General features: G+C 40.4%; 1 protein-coding gene across 3 annotated transcripts in view; it reads right to left on the bottom strand.

The window, feature by feature from the left end:
- LOC145998801 (ubiquitin carboxyl-terminal hydrolase 48-like) overlaps positions 1-22,917 on the bottom strand; it is a 319,266-nt gene that overhangs the window by 24,599 nt on the left and 271,750 nt on the right. For all 3 annotated transcript variants that reach the window (XM_083135408.1, XM_083135411.1, XM_083135410.1), the window contains exon 20: positions 7,026-7,104. In XM_083135408.1, coding sequence (XP_082991534.1) covers positions 7,026-7,104 — 79 coding nt within the window. The remainder of the gene's footprint in view (positions 1-7,025; positions 7,105-22,917) is intronic.

The raw sequence follows: 22,917 nt of genomic DNA, 5'->3' as shown, positions 1-22,917 counted from the left end.
GTATATTTTTTTCTATCTCTTTACACTAATCGCGACGATGGGGAAGAAAGAACGGACGAGGAAAGAAATACATCTATGTCCGGGCCCGAACTTGAATAGCTAAAGGAAAATCCAGATAAAACAGTTCTATTTAGAAGTGAAATCTGCATCCAACGTAAGAGAAATCTATTTTCCACCGTCCCGCCGCGGAAGGCAAGGATTCCTTCTCAAGTTTCATCGGCATCTGGTTTGGCCATTCCCACTTCCTTGACTGGTTCGGCAGGCGACGGGAGGACGCATTCGAACGCAAGATCAGCAGAGTATAAGAGAGTTTATAACAACTTACATAATCAAGACATCACTTCACCTGTTGAGTTTACCGCACCTGTCATTCAGATCTGTTGGGCAATAACTACGATCAATAGCTCGGCGTATGTTCAGTCACGATTTCCCTCTCTCACCTTTAGGTTCTTTTTTTCTTCTTTCGAAATGAAGAAGATCGGCGTAAACAGTTCAGAAATAAACATTCCTCGGATGCCTTTCAGCATGGGCAAACAAAACACTACGACAGGATATATTTGCATGCATGCAAACTGTTGCAGGGGCGTTTCGTGAAAACGCGGAATGTCGCCGGATACCTCACATCTTGGAAGCAGCAGCATATGCGTCATGTGTGATTCTGAGGATCAGTTTACATTGAAGAGTACCGAGGGGAAGATTAACAATTTCGTCCGTCCTCTCGCCTGGTAATCAAGAGGTGGTTAGGGTTACAAATCTGATTTTGCTATTAATGTAAATTAATGAAGGGAAATGATTTCGCAGTATTTATGAAGTAGAAGCAAGGGATTACGTGAAGACTTCAATTAGAGAATAATGACAATTCAATCTACATAATTATCATAAACCCCTATCAGTGTCTGGTCAGTGGAAAGTCAAACACTATTTACTTGCTATTAAAGTATTAATATGTTCCTTTTTTATGTATTAGCATGTCAATAAAAATAATTTGAATCATACAGTTAATGGACCAAAATACAACACCTTCTTTAACATGATAGTGGTGTTCCTACGAATTTAGGCAAAATGGCACATGGAATACAAAAGTTGGGTAATTCGGTCATGCACTATGGAAGACAATCTTGTTTACTTCTTGAAGTTGGGATTTGATCTCAGAAGAGTGGGAAGAGGTTTCTCTTCATCTTCTTGCATATGCATGCATCTGATTACGATGCTGTGAAGATACTAATTTCCTTTCTTTGCAGGCTATACTGATGAAGTGGCAGAACGTCGGTTGCCAACTTTCACTACCGACCGTTGTGCGTGACTCTGAAATTGCAATTCACAACACAGTGCGCAACAAGTTTATATGATGTTACTATAAATGGTCATTTCTTTCAGTTGAGCCAGGGCTCCTGACGAAAAGAACATGAACTTGGGCTATCGGCAGTTTATAAGGATGTTGTCAAATTGGTTCTCTGGCATTTTCTTCCCTTGCCATTTTTACCGTCCACCGTGCATGTACTCAAGCGCTGTGCTAGATAAAGGGTCTACCAATTTGAACATCAGAACTTTGAAAGTGTGTTATTATGGCAACACTGACTGGAATAACGAGATGGAACTGTGACATCTGTGTGCAGTAGTCTGTGACAAGTTATCATGGAGAGATACACAATGCAACAACGCATAGAAATTATTCGAATTTATTACCAAAATTCGTGTTCAGTTCGACAGACATTTCGTGCATTTTCCGATGAAGCACATTTTTTTCTTCATGGCTACGTTAACAAACAAAACTGTAGGATTTGGGCAGATGAAAATCCGCAAGTGATTCTGGACGTACCCATCCTAAGAAAGTGACTGTATGGTGTAGTTTTTGGACCAATGGCGTGATCGGGCCTTATTTTTTTTTTTAGGACCAACATGGAAATCACATGACTCAATGGGGAGCGATACAGGAATATGATGGTGCAGTTTTTATGGCTTAAACTGGCAAATCTTGACATCAACAATGTGTTTTTCCAACAGGACTTGCCACACAGCTCGCCAAACAATGGAAATATTACAGGAAAAGTTTCCCGGACGAGTTCTGTCCAGAAAGGGTGATGTGAACTCGCCAACAAGATCATATGACCTAACCCCCCTGGATTATTTTTCTATGGGGTTATGTCAAATCTAAGGTCTATGAAACTAAGCCACGCACAGTTCGTGGCCTGAAACGGAAGATCGAACGAACCATTGAGGCTATACAGCTCAATATGTGTGCAGACGTGCTGGAAAATTGGACTTTCAGAATCCATTCCACCCACCGAAGCAGAGGAGGACATTTGAACGACATATTGTTCAAAACATAATGACATTGTTTGCTCTTCAAAATAAAAAAAATGTATGTCATTATTCCTTGTGGTTTTCATTCTATCTAATTTTCAAGATTTGACGTTCAAATTGGTATACCCTATATATACATAGATAGGCATTAGATGAGTAATACAAATGCAAGTTCCAAACCTTTCAGCTTGGACAGAATCATCTGAAAGACTCTACGTGTATGTTTCCTCCCATCCTTTCAGTTGATTTGTTCCACAGTAAAATGGTTTTATGCAAAAGGGATGCGAGTATGAGTGACGAGTTAAACACTTCTAATTGAATACTTTCACCTAAACACACTTTATAATAATTTGAATGTGTAACGGCAGAGCAAAAAGAACACTTCATATTCTTTTTTTTCAAACACGGCAAGCAACACACACGTGGAGTAATTTCAGCAGGGGTGTAATAATTGCAATGATAGAAATTCCGCCTCTTACAAGTAATTGCCCAGCCTGTTCAGGTTGGCTTCCAAGTAACGAATCATAACAACACTGACTTTTGAAGCCCCGCCCACCGCGTTTAAGGACGTGGCTAATAAGCAGAACTTTCCATATATAGCGCCAGGTAATGTCCTTGCTCACGGAGCTTCATCCGTTGTAGCAGACTCCTGGCTCAACGTAACGCTTCGCTGATTCGAGGTTAAAACAAAACGTCGGAATGTCCTTGTAACTGTTTACCATCTAAATGTCACGACTGAAAATGTTTCTCCTGGTTAATTATGGTTAATTACCTATTTGGCCGAGTGCAGCATATCATTTTCTTGTTACTGTAACCAAAAGCAGTAACTGAAAGAAAGAATCAGTGCTCATGGAACTTGCAACGATTGTATAAAATTCACATTGTGCTCCTAGGCCTCCCAGATAGTGTAGTGGCTAAAGCTTTTATCTTGTAAAAGGGGTTCCATTCCTGGAGAAGCCGACCTCCGTGGCGCAGTGGTTAGCACAGCGCGCTACGATGCCAGAGGTTCCGGTTTCGAATTCCGGTCCGGGCATGGGTGTTCTTTTGTGAGTGTCACTTCATCACTCGTCCTCATCGTCGCGATTAGCCAAAATTGGCTGAAACGCGACGCTAAATAAAACCATTCCCGGTGGTCTGCATTCCACTTCAAACTTCAGTGCCAGTTCCGATTGGCCTATCTGAGCATATTTGATTCTATGAAGTTATGTCTAATAAACCACGTAAAATTTTACTAGCATCGTCTCAGAATTTATTGAAGGTATAATTCTAATGTCCCACTCCCTACTTGACAGTACAAAGGAACATGATATCATCGACTCATTTCAGACGAAACGTGGAGATACGACAAAACAGCAGTCAGCCGGCGAACTGTGGAAGACTTGCTATTATGGCTCTACAGCTTTCAGACCGAAGTGGCAAGTGACACCCCCCCCCAACCAGACTACAAGAAAGCATTCACTGCGCATGTGCGTTCAACAGACCAGAGTGAGTACGGTGTGACGTCACGCTGTAAGATTGAGTCCAAACAAATTTCTCACGTGAGTTTTCCCCTGCAAGGGGTAATTTTCGGTTGAGCTTCTTGTAGTGTAAATTCGGTATGAAATGATACAGAGTGGGCCACGAAAAAGTAGCCCCAGACTGAAACAACGAGCAAGTGGATAATGTGTAACTACTACTTTATTATCACCATTATTACAGTTATTACAATAATAATTTATTTTTAAAGGTTTGGGAACATAATCACTAGCTACAAGAGATGCTGGAAATGGTGCAAGTTTAAATAAATGATAAATGTTGGGACTGTGGAGCTGGCCCACCCTGTACATTCGTAACTTAAGTGACACGTGTACCTTCTCGATTCGGTATGAAAGATGCCTTTAAGACACTTGAGACTACCGCAATGCAACGAGCGGAACGAGACGGCTTGGGTTAAGACAGGAAGGGCTAAAAGGTTCATGCTGCAGAAATTTATAAGCAACGCTGGTACTTTTAAGATCGAAAGCAAAAGTAATTTATAAAGCTTATTCAAGTCATAGATGAATGCCGGGTAGCGGATCAGACATCTTGCGATCGTTCTTCTCCCCGCTCGGTGGAGAGCCAAGGAACTTGGAGATTTTCCATCAGCAGATAGATTGGCAGAAAAGAAAGCTAACATTTAGCTTGAACCGTTCTCTCTCCTTCCCTGCACCCTGGTAAAGAATGAATATATTATACGAGTTCGTGCCTCGCATTGTAGTTGCCTCTGCTTGTAAGCAGGGTGTCGTATTAATAAAGTTATGGGTCTCATGACGGCAAGCAAGAAAGATATGTGGCATACGGGAAACAGAGAAACGTGACAATGTCACAGAGGAACAATACAAAGTGGTTATACAGAACGTCCGGAAAATAACTCCGGGGTTTCAAACACGAGTGTATTACTTTTGTTGCACCATACAATGGTGTTTGGAGCATAATCGTGAAGCGGCAAGCAAGTGCCAAGCTGTTCATAGAGTCCGTGCAACAGAATAGCCAGAGTACGTTCCATTCCTTGGCCTCCGTGAAATCCCGATTCGACGCCTACTGATGTTTCTTTTTGAGCTAAGTAAATGACATTGTGTATCAAGAGAAAAATAGTCACTTGACCACCTGCGTCAAAGAATGGCCACAGCACTAAATGAAATTCCTATAAATATGCTTAGCCGAGTGTAGACTAAAGTGGAGTAACGATTTGATACATACAGGGCTCTAAATGGCGCACAGATTGAATTACATCAAAGGTATGAAACTGAACACCCTGTATTTGTAGTTCAAAGTGTGACTTAATGGTGGTTGTGGGGAGGCGAATTCCCTCCTGTAAGATTAAGTGTCCACAGGGTCATCCATTTAGTGCAACATGATGGTCAAAATCCTAAAGTGCGAGGAATCACGCCATTCTATTATCAGTCCGCTGAAAGAACGTAGTCATGGTTTGTGAGAAACCCTATTGGCTATTTCAACCGTGCAGGAATCCTGCGCGTATGAATATAGTGCATGTGATAACGCCACACCACTCAACGTAGCTGTTGTGGGGTCTTATATTATGAGCTGTATAGGAGCGACCAATATATTCCTGGGCAAAATAATGCCAGAACACAGGGGGAAAAAACCTCTTCCAAGAAGTCACGTGGTTGTGGTTGCATCACTTCGTTCTTACGTTGGATGGAGAATAGTTGAAAGAGAATAGATAGGTGAACCTGTTTCGATGAGTACCTGGCAACGTTTTTTAAATGACAGTGTGCGATGTGATACGCTAAACCTTGAGAAACTGTCTCGGCCGAATAGTAACTCGCACATCTTTGCCTGGTGTATTCAGTACTTCAAATTTGTATTTACTTTTAAATCCGTCTACAGGGTGAGACAAAGGTGAGGTTACAATGGTGAATGACCACCACGGTCGCTGGACTTAACACCACTGGACTTTTACTTATGAGGACACGTAACGGCCATCGTGTACATTGAGAAAATGAAGAGCCTGGACCACCTCGAAGAAAGGCTCCCAAATCACCCCCATCAAAGTAGCAGACGTCTTACGCAACTGGGAGTGACGAAGCATGCATTCAAGGAGATGGTGGGCATATTGAAACATGTGTGGTAACTGTAACCATTACGTATCAACCACACATGCGTTTGTTTTCCTGTACAACCCGATTTTTTCCTCACTCACTGTAATTATTCATGCAGAGTCAGAGTCATATAGTACAATGGGAGATCCTTACTCTTGTAAGCAAGGACTCGATAAGATGGATTCTTTTTTCTCCTATGTTCCCGAGTAAGCTTTTACTAAAAAAAAAAAAAAAAACTTTAAAGATTACTCGAGCCGAAGTAACACTAAAGGTGTGAGGCGATAAACTTAACTTCAAAACAAGAGTGACTGCACAGAACAGGCATACATCTTAGGAAGAGTGCGCGAGATTAAAATATAGGCACGGAACAGAAGGAAGCAAGAATTTTAACCCCTCTTCGTCCCGAGGGGGAAAAAGAACGCAAAAGAAGGCGACAGAAGAAGGGGAAGGAGGCTGCGAAAAGAGAAACTCCACGGTGCGATAAAAGAAGGATCTAGCAATTCTGAACCTGATCTAATTAGAGGCATTAGTGTAATTACTTCAGCGGGTAATGAGCAACATTGTTTAAATACTTTGGATAATTACACCTCCCTGTCCCTGAAGAGGAAGAATAATTGGAATATTCCACTCCCACGCCTCTCGCAGTGCACCGCGCGGAGAGGTGATACAATGTTCATGATAGGAATATGTAAATTTCACTCTCTCTCTCTCTCCCTATAAAGAAAGTAGCGCAGCGAAACCGCCCCCTTACAGTTATACAGGGTGTCCCACAAATCTGGACCATATAAGAAAAACACGTAGAATTACAGTTTGTTCAAAGTGCATTGCATACACAGTTGAAGACGAAATCTCCCCTCCTGCAAAACTGCACAGTGCGTTTACTGAGAAGTTTGACCTTGTGCACCACGGCTCTCAGATAGCTCCATAAAACCAAATTGAGCGGAGTGAGATCTGGGTCAAGGCCATTTCATTTATCCTTGGCGTACAGTCAAATGGGCGGGAAACTGTGTGGTAAGGTGATGCCGAACTGTAAGCACGTAATGCGGAGGAGCGTTACCCTGCTGAAAATTACCATGAGTTCAGACTTACGGAACACCCTGTAGGTTACGTAAGCGAGAAAAAGATGGCGGGAATTCTTACCTTTAAAGCCTTTCTCCGGAGCATCGTTTGTGGAAAAGTCCTCCATGGCATTCATGGAATCCTCGCCTGGTTCGTCGGCCTGTAACGATAAACACAATCGATGAGTTCGTCCATCATAACTGATTGACGTGCGATACATAAACCCATCATTTGCAAGAAAGGGACGATTGTCTCAGAAAAATTCTGATGCGCAGGAACTAAAAATGCGTTGGCTAAGTCGCAAATATTCGTCCCGTCTCCTTGACTTTTCGGCTTTTTTTAACTCTTTCGCTGCCGATTAAAGGCTAATTTATTAATAAGCGCAAGCGTGGATTCATTTACTTATTCTATTACGTATCTTACTATCTACATAATATTACGCTCGCGCAGGCGGCAAAAGTAAATACGAGGCGAATTGTTCATCATCGTTCCCATTCACTGTGTTTTCCTCAATGAATTTCCTCATAAACAGAAATAAAAATGCCAATGAGCAGAGGACAATGTCTTTTCAGCAGAATTACATTCCTGAAGAAAACATAGGATGGAGAATAAAGAAGAACGAAAATCGCTGAGGACAATTTGCCTAGTGTTAACTACACTCATTCATATGCCACAAATATGCTGACAAATATTCGTTAAACATGATATTCTTTGCATAAAATCATCAATGGTAAAATTAAAACAGAACTTATAATCAATTCAATTTAATCTACTAGTACCAACACGACGAACTCCGAACGTAAAGCTCATTCATAATCCCATTACAAGGCTCTCCCTTCTACAACGGTCTTTTCCTTATAAACTTTTTTGCTTAATAACTTGCCTCCAAATGGTCGACATTTTCTTGCAGAACAGTTTCCGACAATATTAAATAATATATGTGTAATTTTTAACTCTTGTTGTTGTCGTTTTCCTTCTGTTCAAGTTTCAGTATCAAGTAGGCATTGAGTACTATATCCAAAACTTTAAGAAAATAAAATAAATCAATAAATAAATTGAAATTAGTGGTATAATTTTTGTTAGATCTCCGCTTATGATTCTCCTTTGACTGCATAATATAAATTAAAATAAATTAACGTGGAAGTTATTTTAACCATCTGTGAAATGTACACCGCATTAAAATTGAGTGCTGCACTCAGGTGTACAGACAAGTGAAAGTGCGGAAATGAAATAAAGTGATATTAATAAATGTTGTACAATAACTAGGTCGGAGAACAAATGTCGAATTCACACATTACACTTATACCTTATTTGTGGTACAAAACCCCATGATGTTGCAGTTGTAAGCGGATACCTAAGTCTAAATAAAGCTTTTTAAAAATAGCATTAATAAATGTATTTCGAATCAATTGTATTTCTTACGGAGAATAAAAAAAAAAGACACTCGCTCCCGAAAGCAGTGTTTTGGTAGTTTTCCTAATAGCCAGTTCTTTCCATTCATGGTAGCGCTGTCACCTTATAACCAAGGAGTCCTTGGTTCGACTCCCTTTGGAGGCAAGTTGCACAGTTGTTCAGATCACACTTTAAACTGTACGTCCAGTCCCGATGAGACTGAACATAAAGTGCTCGTTCATAAAGCTAATAGCCGTAAGAAATAGTATTTTGACAGAACCTCTTTCGGAAAAAAGATCGTGGGAGACAGTCGACGAAACATTTACGGAACAACAATTAAAACCAGGAAGAGAAATTGATTGCAGTTGCTCATCACTGGCTGAACCAGCTCGGCGCAATAGACAATTGCTCCCGAACGTATGCAAGCCTTCCCAGGTCCCCCAGACTTCATACCCTGCAGATACAGTTCATTAAAAAAGGAATGGTGGGAAGATTTTCCAGAACAGCATCATCCTCTTCGAGAAAATCTTCCATGAGCATGACATTCTAATCAACGGCTCCGTGGCTGATGATGTGCAGCCTCTATACTTGAGTGCAGTCATTGTTCCCTTGTCTAAGCACCACTCAAGAGCGTATTGACAGAGATCCCTCGCCTTGCCTGCCCACAAACGATAAGCGTATCTCTCTGGTGTTCGCATCGTCCAGCCACAGGCTGTCCTCGAGCGACACGGCAGATCTAAGATAGCCAGCCACTCCACAAAGCCGGCTCTTCAATGGCCAGCCCGATGCGACGAGCAAGACGCGGGAAAGATAGCGTATCCCGCGTTCTCGGGGTCTTTTGCAATCCAGAATTCGAAGACAGTAGCTGATAAAGTGTGGCTTAAAAGTAGGATTACAGTAGTGTGACAGGGTGTCCCAAAAGTCAGTTAAGGAAGGTCTTAATTGTAAACGTTTGTGTAATTGTACACACACCCATAATTCGACATACATATACTCATATGTCCACGAATTAATGAACAAACACCTACTGCAGCCCAGTATAACTCCACATGACCCCGCCCATATCAAAACACAACCCATTCTTCAGTGACGCGAAATGCAGAATGATGAGGTCTGCCTTGCGTTTGTAAATCTTAGATACGAAATATCCCCATGCGAACAAGTCCAAAAAGGTCGGGTGACACATTCTCGGTGATCTCTATCTATCTTTCGGGGACTGTGCTGGTCAAGTATTCACGAACAAATACCGGAATGTTAACGTTTTCACAGATGGAGCTTTTGGAGATATGATGCATTTCTATGTGTGACAGAAAGTTATAATAAAATGTTATCATCACATCACTACTTTATGCATTGACGCATGTTTCCTGGGACATTTCGACTTCGATTTTTTTGAGTTCATGTGCAATTCCTGACGATTTATGAAAGCCCCTCCTTGTATTTTACATATTTTATTATTGTTATTTTCTTTATCACGAGGCCTTCCAAGAGTCTGCCCAAAACACTATCCTCTCTTCAGACAACCGTCAAGTTCTCTTCCTATAATCCTTTGCATTCCACTATTTTTCTTACTGTCTTACTTCGTCTTAAATCCAGTTTTTTTTATTATTAAACGACTGCTCCCTACCGAAATATTTGGCAGTCCGTGTCTTTACTGCTCGTATTGGATCACATACAAACAGCATTTTATGATTGATCGATTTGGTTTATTTTACTTTCCATTTCTGCTACTTCTGACCAATTGCGAAGATGATGATGAGTGATGATATGATGAAAGGACACTCACATAGAACACCCATGCCCAGGCCGGGATTCAAACTCGAGACCCCTGGCGTTGCAGCGTGCTATGCTAACCACAAAAAGTATTTTCATGGGTATGTTTACGAATAATGGCATAAGGGATATATTAATCAAACGTTCGTTTAACGTGTGTCCCTATGTTGTATTCAAACATTAATTTAGTTGATTACCAACGACTGCGCAAACGTAGGTAAAAAATCTTTGTTTCAAGACAGTCACGAAACCAAACAGAGTTCTTGTTAGACGATTCTAACTTTAAAATACTAGTGTAAACCTACTTTGGGATGAATCAGTATTCCAACTCGTTTTTCCTAAAATATAATTTCTTGCAGTTTATTTAGCTGTTTAAGCTGCTAACTTTCTTCAGGTTAACAAGATGCACATGCTAAGAATACATAGATCTTTATCCCATGTCTGCGCTGCTCAAGCACTTATTAACATTTATCAAAATACTAGTTTTACGGTCAAAAGCACAGCTAAAGAATTTCCCCAAGCTATGCGCAATATTTTACCGACGATGCACTGAATATCTACTTCGCACCGCGGATGAATTCTAATTTCAACTATAAGTTCCCTGGAACCTCAAGGAACAATATTGTAAAGCCGTAAACAGCTTCTTCATTACCACGCAAGAATATAAATTAGAACAGCAACTGCCAGAAGCTGTTAAATGCAGTTTCTACTCAATAAGAAAAGAATCGACAGAACTGTTGTGCAAATATGTAATCGTGCAGCGTTCCAAGAAAGTGTAAAATGAATGTAAAATGCATTTCCTTAACTTCCCTTGCACTACAATGATTTCTTTCTCGGTCTACCTTCGTCGAGTTTCTCTATAAAAAAATCGCAGAAACGAGAGAATGTTCAATCCATGGTTTCCGAAGAAGAAGAAGAAGACAGAACATCTTATTCTCCTCAAGAATAATTCATTAATAACATGGTTTGGATGCAAACTTTTATGTAAATGTGATACGTGGCTCGACCAGAACTTTCGTACAATAGTAACGTCTACGTCAAATCCCCTTCTTTTCCACTACACATTTTAGCAAGGAACCTTTTCATAGCTATGTAAAGTTGATTCGATAGTTACTTAAAAAATATGGTGGGCACGTTAGCTCCTCGGCTAGCGGTACAGTCACGGAGAATTCTGGGTTGTAAACCCATTAACTTTCAATGCAATCATTACAACTCAGAAATGTACATGACTGTTGTAATGATCTTTGAATTAGGCAAAACGTTAACGAACAAAACAAGATTTATTTAACTTGTAACTTCATGTTATAAAAACTACATGAAAGACATTCAACAAAGACAAAAGACAATCTCTCTAACTCGAGTTGTTCACAGTATCTCTTCTACAATCTTTTATCTTTTTCTTAACTTCTATCAATTGTGTTTGTCACTAAACTGAGATAAACAATTCTGCAACAACGAAACGTTGATAGATCACGCGAATATAATACTTTTCTTTATAAAAACTAATAATAAAGAGATTAACTCCTTACGAGGATCTAATGTATACCGTCGCAACAATGTCAAAACCACGAATATGCATATTGTAACTTTTTCACCTAAGTACAGTTTCTGACTATCTTTTGTCGATATACTTTTAACTAACTTGAGTTAATCAACAGTCATACGTGGGTACACATTGTCCAATGACATTTGTCCAAATGTACAACTTGTTTTCTCCAGACCCTAGAATATTAAAATTCCACCATCTCAAAGTAAGATTTAGCACATTCGTGGTTTTAACAGTGGTGCAACGATAACACCTGTGACAAAAGCTTAGGCTGTAAAGAGGCACTCGGCACAAATAAAGACAAACCACACAACAATGGAATCAATGCAGATGATTTGTGCTTGCTGCAGGTTCCAGGAGCCAGCAATAATGTAGTATTGCAAGGGAGGTTCTGACATTTGAGAACCTTCCAAAACAGCACCGCTTACACCCACTCGTCATGTGCAGCATCTGTCACTACAGCATTGCCCAATAAGTATGTCACACCATGTTTAACGGCGGCGAAGCTCGTTTCCGACTAAACCTCGCTCAAGCACGACCAGCATATGAACGCCTAAGGCCGAGGAAACTCAAGAGCCCAAGAGACACTGCAGTTTCTGCTCCTTCTCAAGCCGCGTCGTAACTTACTCCTTATTAGCAAGCAACTGGGGTCGATCCCATTACGGAAGTCTAAGATAAGCACGCCCTTTAATCCAAGGCCCGTCGTGGTGTCGTCGGTTAATTGCCTACCAGAGTGTCCCCGGTTGAGTCTGGTCAACTTCATCGATCTCGGTGAGTGGCTTTTGTTTAACAAGGACTCCTTCCAATCGGGTAGTCCGATTCCTTTAAGACGGACGAGTTATGGCAATGGTCGCGCTGGGAGTCGGCTACAGATCTTCCCAGCTTTGTTGGTAGAACCTTCCACAGAAATTCCACCACAGAAGACATTATTTAAAAAAATTTAAAAAATCCTGCCGGCTCGGTGGCAGAAAGCAGTAAATGATCGACTTTCGATTTCGCCACCGGAGTTCTCGGGTTCGAATCCAGACCTAAGAATGAGTGTTCTTTGTGAGTGTCCCTTCATCAATTTAATCTAATCTCCACTCATCCTTATGGGCAAATTGGCCAAACCGACGTAACATACAAATGCAAAATGCAAACAATCTATCATTTTTAGAAAGTTAATGCAAAAGGGGGGGGGGAGGGTGAAACGGAAACTTGTAGCGTTCACAAGTTGACCTTCCTGGCGCAGTGGTTATGACAGCGCCCTACGAGGGCAGGGATCCCGGATTCGAATCGCGGTCTGGACATGGATGTTCATTGTAGTGTCCCTTCATCAACTTTATCATATCGTTGCTCATCCTCATCGTCCCGATTAGCCAAAAGTGGCACAAAAATACTAAAACAAATCAAACTTTTGCAAGCATAATGCAAAATATTACAAGTGCGACTATTCCAACAAGAAATATATAATTCATTCCGTGGAATTTTACAAATGTCCAAACCCAAGAAATGCCAAGATGTCAATTGTGTCCGCTTTTAAACAATTCTTCACATAAACGGGAAGAAAATCTTACAATAGGTTACCAAGAAATTTTATAACCACACACACACGAAAAGCTCTTTTCTAGAGGAACGTGTACCCCTAAACTTCTACTGACTCTGAAATAAATAAAACAAGAACCCGACACGTTAGAAATGTAGGACATTTATTTCAGCAAGGAACTGAGAGTTTGTATTTTAAGTCCATTTTATGCACAGTTAGGATAATAGGGACTGGACGTACAGTTTAAAGTGGGACCCAAACCACTATGTGCCTCCACCGGGTATCGCACCCGGGACCCCTTGATTACAAGGCAACGACGTTACCACTACGCCATCGGTTAGGCCTCTTGAGTAAGGAACTACCAAGATATGAAGGGTGAGATGAAGATGAGCATGAGGATAATGCCGTTGATGCTTAGGACCTATCTCCACGGCAAAGCGCATCTGCATGGAGTGGGCACTGTATCTGGTAAATCGAGGAAAAAAATCTCCTTTTCCCTCGACCTACACACACCGATTTCAGGCTGTGAAATAGAAATTGGAAAGTAGTTGTTGAGGAGACGTGGAAGTTTCTTTACACAGCGCCTCTAGTCTTTGGTAGGAGATTTCTTACGCGTCTGGAAAATCTCTAACGTCTAATTTCTTTGGGCCAAGAGGAACTATTAACATATTTACCTTGATAAATGCTTAACATTCCGTTCAAGGCACTTTGATCTACAAGTAGGAAAATTAGCCGTTTCCGAGCTAAGCTGCGCTTCGTTCTAGTACATGCGTGATATTTAGTTGCATGAGGTTCAGAAAGAATACATTTCAAGCAGATGTGGAACGTACATAAGAACTGATGCAGTAAATTTTAGATTAGGGATCAATGTGTGGAATGTTAATGTACGAATGTAAAACGAAGCCCCGCACATCAATGAAAGTTTTATTATTACTATTAAAAAAATACAAGGCAGACGAGGTTGTGAACACAGTTTCCAAACACAATCAGTTGTACATACAGAGTTACAGCCGTGGGAAAAAGTTGTCGTTAAGTAAGAAACACGTTAAAATAGGGATATGAACAACCATTCGGCATTCTTAGGTGTCATTCACGTTCCTTTCTCTAAGAGTGTAGACTGGGAGTGTTATTTTGATGAATAATATTTTGTTGTTGTTATTTAGCGTAGTTTTTCTGCTACTTTGACTAATCGTGACGATGAGGATGAGTGATGATATGATGAAGAGACAAACAAAGAACACCCATGACTAGGCTGGGATTAGAACCAGCGATCCCTGGGGTCGTAGCGCGCTTTCCTAACCACTCTGCCAGGGAGGTCAGCTGCTATTTTGACGAACACCAACCGACTATTTTAATAAAAAACAATAACAGAATTAATTTCTAAGGGGTGAAATTTGTTTGGAAACACTTTTAAGATGAATGGTTTTCACAACATTACTGAACAGGAAAGTTAAATTACACTATAAGGGCTTTGTATTGCAACACTAACAAGTGGACGGACCGACACACACTCATTACACACAAATATCTACAATGCTACCCGGTCACCTTGACGTTTAATGAAAACGCATCGACAATATTTCAACGTACCACATGCGAGCAGCGGCCTCAAATGAATATGAACAGATGGGATTTCTCAACTGCCTCCTGATATATCACATGGTAGGCAATGACGGAAGGACATTTCCCAGTTCCTACGGCACAGAAACACTAACAGCGTGAGGCATTAAAGAGCATCTGGCTGTGCAACGAAGATTTCTCGGTGTGATTCATCTGTATCAACACTGAGACATGCACACCCACGCACATCTCGTTCAACCAAAACTTACTTCAGTGCAGGCATGAAATTACCGCCTTATTCACGTCACCAAAACATTCAACGGCAATGGATCTAGCATAAAACGCTGTTTCAAGAAGCTCTCTTGTGCAACTGTGTAATGGGAGAAAACACGCGGCTTCATTCAAAGCTCAGCACTGGCGTACGCAGAAGGGGGGCTGGTGGGGCTACAGTCCCCTCCGAATAAATTTTGAGAAAATGAATATTTTTCAAATAAAAGCACTGAAGAACTCTCGAAGAACTACAGTGGTAAATTCAACCCCACTCCTTAAAATGATCCCCGGTTGTCATTTTTGAGAGTGGAAAGTTATAAAAAAACGAAATATCTTATTATGTTAGCCCCCTAAAAAGCAGCTATTTACTATCCACTTTGTAAGTTCGTATTTAGGGGGATGTAAAGATAAATTTAGAGCCAAAATGAGCATAAATCGGTCCTTTGTGAAAAAAATTTAGGTGGGCATTTAGGAAGTTTGGAGGTTACGGGTGTGTGGATAACATCTCAAAAGAACACACGACACTAATAAAACCTCATTTAAAATATGTTTACAACCCAACTGTATCACATGGAAGTACTTTACGTACTCTTAACTGGTTCAAGTTGGAGTGTGACTGAAGTTAGACCATGTATTACTATTCTACTTCTAGTTTGCAAAATTGAGTGTTGTATGGTATTTATCGTAAAATAAACCGAAGTAAATAAACAAGCAAAGGTAGCTCCACCACAGGGAAATAGATCCAAAACAATTGTTTTCTACATTTTAAAATGTGTTGCTGCTGCACTTCCACGAGAAACAAAAATAGCACCGAGACAAGACAGTAGGAGTGTATAGGATACCGAACATTCGGGAAATTCAAAATGGTCATTTCTAAAAGTGTTTAATTCTTGAGGTTTTGTTCATTGAAAGTGTCTGTAAATTCTCGGAAATTGTTACTTTTTATTCCAGAAATGCAAAAAATAATCAATTAAGGTGAAAATGACGTGTAGAATTCGCGATTTCCAGAGCTTCGGGAAAATTCGAACATATCCCTTACCGAAAATTTCCCGACTTAGTCCGGAAGTTGCAAATGTTCCCCGTCTAGAACGTCGGGATTAAAAAAAAATTCCCGTCCCGACCAAAAATTTCTGAACTGCACACCCCTACAAGACAGAGACTTGGTACCGAGACCATCGGTCTCCGTGGAGAAGTAGGTAAATTAGCTAAACCAAATTTTCTTCACTATGCAACTTCTTCACGTATGTTAAGAGCACTACAAAAAGTTGGCTGGAAAAATGGCGGTCTAAGACCGTCAATTTCCGCTGCCATTCAACTACTGAAAAAAAAAAAGCATGACTGTTTTCAAAGTATTAACGGCCATTACAAAGTTACCCTAATTTATGTAATTTTATTTATTCATTTTTTTAAAAAAAATATTTTTATGGTGTACACAGCTGTAACTATAATTATTATCCATGCTTCATTTAAATTGCGTCACGTTTCTGTAAATTAACAGGCAGACTGTTAATTTTAACAGCAGAATATTGTCAATTTTACGGAGCATTGTGCTAGAGAATTGAATAAACAATTTCTTCTGTAACTACAGGCAAATACTCAGTACATCAAAGTGAAGTGAGGTATAGTTTGTCCCCAACGAACTTAAAATTTCTTGCTGTCCTTCTTTTGTCGTTTGTTTGTTCAGCAGTACTACAAAAACGTTGATTTCTCCTTAAAATAGTAAATTCCCTAACTTTTCCAAACTGGCAATCTTCCTCTTAAACAGATAGACGTAAACAAAACGTACGTAAAATATGCACTTTCAAAAGCAAACCCTTACTTTACGGGGGGTATGAAACTGTCGCAATACTATATTGGAAGGTAAACTAAACTAATTTATGCTTGGGGGAGGAAAAGGCTTGCGTCAGGTGTAGGCACGGCGGGTGGTATTTTCATCCAAAACAACGGATGCAGCTTTTTTTCAAACGAGCCACGACTAATTCTGCCAACTCACGCACACAAAATTCCGTTCTATTTTTACGGGGACTTTGGTTCCCCTGACATTGACGGAAAAATTCAACGGATCCGTTTCCGATATGAGCGAGCACCGCTTGAATCCCTCCGCCGATAAATAAATCCTGCACTGGACGCTTTAAGTAAGGCATTTCTAGATTAGGTCACACATGCATGGTCCATCAGGGTTGCAAACCCTTGGGCACGAAACTCGCTTTGTGTTACACAGTATTTTCGAGGTGACGGCACCCTTCCTCAAATCAATGCATTCTGGTGATAACCAATAAGGTCACAATTCGATATTAAAATCACCATTCCGGTAACCTAAGATTATATTGTTGTAGGTCATGCTACATCGATATTGTACACAATTCAAGAGACATATTGGAGCGGAACATGGATTTAAAATGAATAGTAGTGAATATACTGTTTATTTATTAACGGTTTGTCAATTTTTCATTAATTTTACCACTGCTATTGTTAGGAGAATGTTTTGAAAGCACTCCAATTTTTCGAAATATGCATTAAAATTTATTGCACTCCATATATGAAACCAAAAATAAAAATTACCCCCTTGTTTCATTTCATTGGGTTGGATTGGATTGATTTATTTTACTTCGCTTTTCTGCCACTTTTCTGGATAATCTCGCACATAAGAATGAATGATGATAAGGTGCAACTGATGAAAGAACAATTAGAAACACATACGACAGCCCACAACACAAGTCTTACAGATGATTAATACTGGCTGCGAGGTTAGGCACCAGAGCCCCGTTAGTCCGCAACATGCAGTCCAGGGTGTACTATGTGGAAGTGAGGTTTGACATTTGGGTGTCTTTAGAGAGGGCAACCGTTTACACCTCTTACATCATTGAAGTACTCTACTGCAGTTTAGCTGTGTTATGTAAAAATAATAAAAAAGGTGAAACATAATTTCACCTTTACGAGTTCAACATTTAAATGATTTTAACTCGTGGTTCAGGAGTGACCTTTCTCAGAAGGCACTCAAATATCAATCTGCTTTCCACGCAGTAGACTCTGGACTGCATTTTGCAGGCTAACGAGTCTCTGGTGTCTGGACCCACAGCCACTGTGGGGCGGGGCTTCTCCTATGTCCTATTCCTATGTGTTTGTGAGTGCCCTTTCATCAGTTTCATGTAATCCTTTTCCATCCTTATCTTCGCGATTAGCCAAAAGTAGCAGAAAAGCGAATAAGATCAAATTAGATCATTGCTAAAAAAAAACTTGACTTTATATTGCCACAAGTCGCATATGATTTCTTGCGATGCAGACTGGCCTAATTATTGAACATCTTGGTACACTGGTTGGACAGAACCTATAAATTTATGTAAACATTGCTTTTCTATATACTGTAGGAACGTATTACTTAATATAACTGCACAAAACTTACGAACGGAAAGGAGAAGATTGTAGAAGAGCGAGCCTTTTCATTCACCATAAGAAATGCATTAGAGTTGCATTCATCTAATAATGAAATTTTAAGTAAACTTCATCTAGCTATAATAATCGACTTAAATACCCGCTTCAAACTGCCACGTGAGGAGAAATGTCTAATCCTAATCTATCCTGTTCTCCCCTTTATAATACTCGTGCACATTTTCACAGAATTGAAATAAATATACAAGCAACGCTGAAATATGCACAAACTTCTCAAATACATATTGACAAGTTCACCATACCGATCAAAATTAATTAAAAAGAAAATCGATAATTTATGCACGAAGTACGTAGTAGAATTCGCCTAAATTTAGCGAACTTAGGATGCAGTTGGCAACTCTGTGGTCCATCTCTCGGTTAAGGATAAGAACCGACACCACTCTCATCTCCGATTCTGTTAGGCTGACGGAGTCACGTGAGGATCCTGTCGGAAGCACAGCCCCGCTGTCACCCATCTATCAGCACATGCCATTTGCATTTTTTAAGCGCTTTAAAGCGAAAGAGTTAGCTGTTATTTGATCGCCAGCACACACATACGCCACAGACGGAGGCGTGGGAACATAGTTTCGGAGTCGGGGGACCCTGCAGCTGTGCATGGCCTGCTGACATGTGGAGCATCGCATAAACACCCTCCTCTGCCGCCCACTCGCTTCTGTGGTTCCGGACGTCGGTGCGAGAGGGCAGCACATCGCGTTGCTCAATGCATTAGAAATTGCCTACGATAAGTACGATCTTGCACTTTTGATTTAAAAAAACAAAACAGTAGGGTATCGCATTAACCCTAGTACTCCGAAGTAGGGATGGCCACAAAATTATCCGTAATCCGTTTGGGATTCAACGAATAAACCGGATACTAAGATTTGATGATGCATTTGTAAAAACAAAAACCGTACAGTAAAATACGATTGATTGAATTGCTTTATTTTACATCGCTTTTTGTGCCACTTTTGGCAAATTTGCGAAGATGGGGACGAATGATGACATGATGAATGGACACTCACACACATCCCAGGCCGGGATTCGAACCCGAGACCCCTGGCGTCGTAGCGCGATGTGCTAACCACTCCGCCACTGGGGGCGGCAGTAAAATACGAACATTACGAATAAAAGAACATGTGGATAGCCCACATATTAATGGATTAACGATAAAATTGTCCGGATAATGCACACAATCGGATATCCGGATAATAGATCTCCATATATCCCTGAAAATATATCGTCTTATGAGCTTAAAGTTTCTGAGTATTATCTGAAATATCATACGTCAGATTCACACTTTTTTTTTTTTGCATAGACATCATGGATATATATTTGATATAAGCATTCCATTACTGTTAATACTTGTTTGATATGTGGACGAGTAAATTTGCTAAAAACTGAAAATATTCATGAAAAGAAATTACACAAACTTTCAATGTTAAAAAAAAAGTTGAGAGAGACAGTTTTAGTGTAACATTTAAAACACAAATAAAAATCAGAAACATATCCTTTTTTTAAGGGGTAAGAAGAAGACAAATCGTATAATATTTGAAAATAAAGGAAGTACACTAAGAATAGCATCGGCGATAAAGATAACACAAATTGTTCATCACAACCTTCGTTGGTTTGTATGCTTCGTTGTTTCTTCTCTATTTTTCATTATCTTGTGCCTCTCTATTTAATGCTTTTTTTTTTTATATACGTCAAGTTTTTATTCATCTGCTCCTTTATTTTGTATCTTCCTTAGCAGATTCCATTGTTTTCTTCTTCAGCAGCAAAAACATTTGCTTACTGTTAGGTAGATGTGTAGCGCACGTGCACACACACACCTACACATGTGATTACGCAATGTGTTTTTTTTTTTTTCAATTCTGCACCGTTTTTTTGCGACATGCGTACACAACAAGGACAAATAATGCAACCACCAGAGCACGCTTCAAGGGATGGAGAAAAAGAGACATCACGAAACTCACCGAGCGGATTGTCAGTTGCTGCCAGTTTCTTGTCTGTCCAAAGTGGAAATGTTTCAGTGTCAAATTTCTCGTGTTAACTTCGCACGAAGCACTGGCGAGAATTTATTCAGCCGACATCTTGTTAAGTATGAGGTATTAGTGGCGAAGGTATAAAAGAATATAGCGAACACACTCTTTGACCTCGTGTGAACATTTCTGATGAACGTTGTTTTTGTATTTCATATTTATTATTATTATTTATTCTGCGAGTTCATTTCACCTGCGATTTGGGAAAAAAAAACCAACCTAAACCTGTCTTATCATAACACGCGATTCAGCTATCACTTATTCATCACGTGCACTGGTTCCATTAAGCCTTCAGAGTCTCCAGCACTGTGACGTTTTCTAAGTGCAAATTTACAAGAACGAAAATGCGCCCTGTTCAAACACGTCACGTAAAACAACAAACAATTTGCTGCAGACTTACTGTGACCTCTAGGGCATCAATGTTATAAAGCAGAACACGCGCACCTACATAATTAGCACGAACGAGAAGAGATATAATGTGGTGTTTTCATGTTGGCTTCTGTACCTACAGTATTGGAATATGGGTACTTTTCTTATATATATATATATATAAAGCCACCAGATGAAGTCTGGATGCAGAAGACTCTCGTAGGGAAGAGGCAGAACACATGACACTGGACAACAGTGTTTTATTTTGGCAATTGACACACTGCCCCGTACGAAAGCCTGCACCCACCTCGCCACTGTTTGATAGGGCATGACATGCACACCCAGTGTTTGCCGTAGCTCTGTATGGCATTCCCGTGCATTTCTGTCGTGGAGAACTGCTATTTTAACATACGACTTCATGACCTCCATTTTCGAACGCTGTCACTCACCGACTGAACTTGGGTGCGTGTTTACTACCCCACCTTTGTTTACATACACAATTTGGTGGCTTCTTTCGAAAGTACATTTCATACACATGCAAATGGATATCTTAGATTTTTCGTGTTGTCCCCTATTTTCGAGAAAAAAAATAGTTGCCATGACTTATGACTTAACCCTCGTATATACAAGGCTCATTCAATATATAACCGGAAATATGTTGTAACAAATATTTATTACAAGCACCAAAAGAACTACAGTACTATGTTTCAACATAGTCCCCCCCTAGTTCAATGCAGCTACGCCAGCGCTTGATAAGGGCACCGATTCCACAGAAAAAATCTTCTGGACGCGTGCGTAACACTCATGCACCGCTGACTGGATTTCGTCGTCATTCTGGAACCTCGATCCACTTAGTGCATCTTTCAGTGAGCCAAAGTTGTGGAAATGGAAGGTGCGAGATCTGACGAATATGGAGGGTGGGATAAGCACTCAAACTTTAGGTCCTCGATGGTACACAATGTGACATTGACAGTGTGTGGTCTCGCAAAAACCATACCAGTGGACACCAGACCACGTCGTCTCTGCAGAATGGCAAACGTTAGAGTAGGTGGTACTGTTTACATTATGACCTCTGGGCATGTAATGTTCAAGAATTTGCCCCCTGTTGTACCAACACAAAGCCAACACGAACTTTCTGGCACTCCTTTGAGCAAGTACCTTTTTCGGTCTGGGAGACGAAGGATTTCGCTATTCCATTCTTGTCCTCTCACGTTCTGGTTCATAGTAATGAACCCAACTTTCATCTCCGGTGACAATAAGATGAAGAAATGCCTCACCGTCAGCTTCATAACGGTCCAAGAGCTCCCTGCACACATCACCACGTCTCTCCTTCATTTCCGGTGTCAAGCGTTTTGGAACACACCTCGCACACACTTTCCTGAACCTCAATATGTCATGACTTATATGGTGGACTGATCCTACACTTATTTCCATCTGGGAAGCAATTTCACTGGCAGTTATACGACAGTTCTCCCGTATCAAGTCCTCCACTTGAGCAATGTTGCTTTCCGTGACTGCAGAGACAGAGCAACCTTGACGCGGAAAATCTTCAACACTGGTTATGCTCTGTTTGAACTTTTCAGCCCACTCGTACGTACACTTGTGATTGACTCATACAGTTGTCACCGTACTGAACTGTCATGCAGCTATGAATTTCTATCGGTTTCACGCCTTCACTCAACAAAAATCTCACGAGACTTCGCTGCTCCAGCTTGAAGCACTCCTGTAAGGGTGCCGTCATCTTGTATAACTGTTTCTCAGCATCCCGTGCGCGAGGCAGGCGTGCCAGGCACAGCTATGAATACCTTACAGATGTCTTCACAAAATAACAAACATCTAACAATCACGGTCGTATTTTAGATTTTTTATACTACTTCTCCGGTTATTTATTGAATGCACCTTGCATATATATATATTTCTTATTCTTATGTAGTTCAGATCGTCTGAATTGATAAGTGTTTCGTTATTGTGCGTCACTTGCGTGGACCAAAGAAAATGCTGCTTCTGTTTCTACAAAACGATTGTGCCCACATGTGCTGAATTCTAATACAAGTATCAGCGCGCTACGAT

Source organism: Lepisma saccharinum, chromosome 14, assembly GCF_977018435.1.
Source record: "Lepisma saccharinum chromosome 14, izLepSacc3.1, whole genome shotgun sequence".
Taxonomy (NCBI): domain Eukaryota; kingdom Metazoa; phylum Arthropoda; class Insecta; order Zygentoma; family Lepismatidae; genus Lepisma; species Lepisma saccharinum.
The sequence above is the reverse complement of the archived record's forward strand: the minus strand, read 5'-3'. Positions and strand labels throughout refer to the sequence as shown.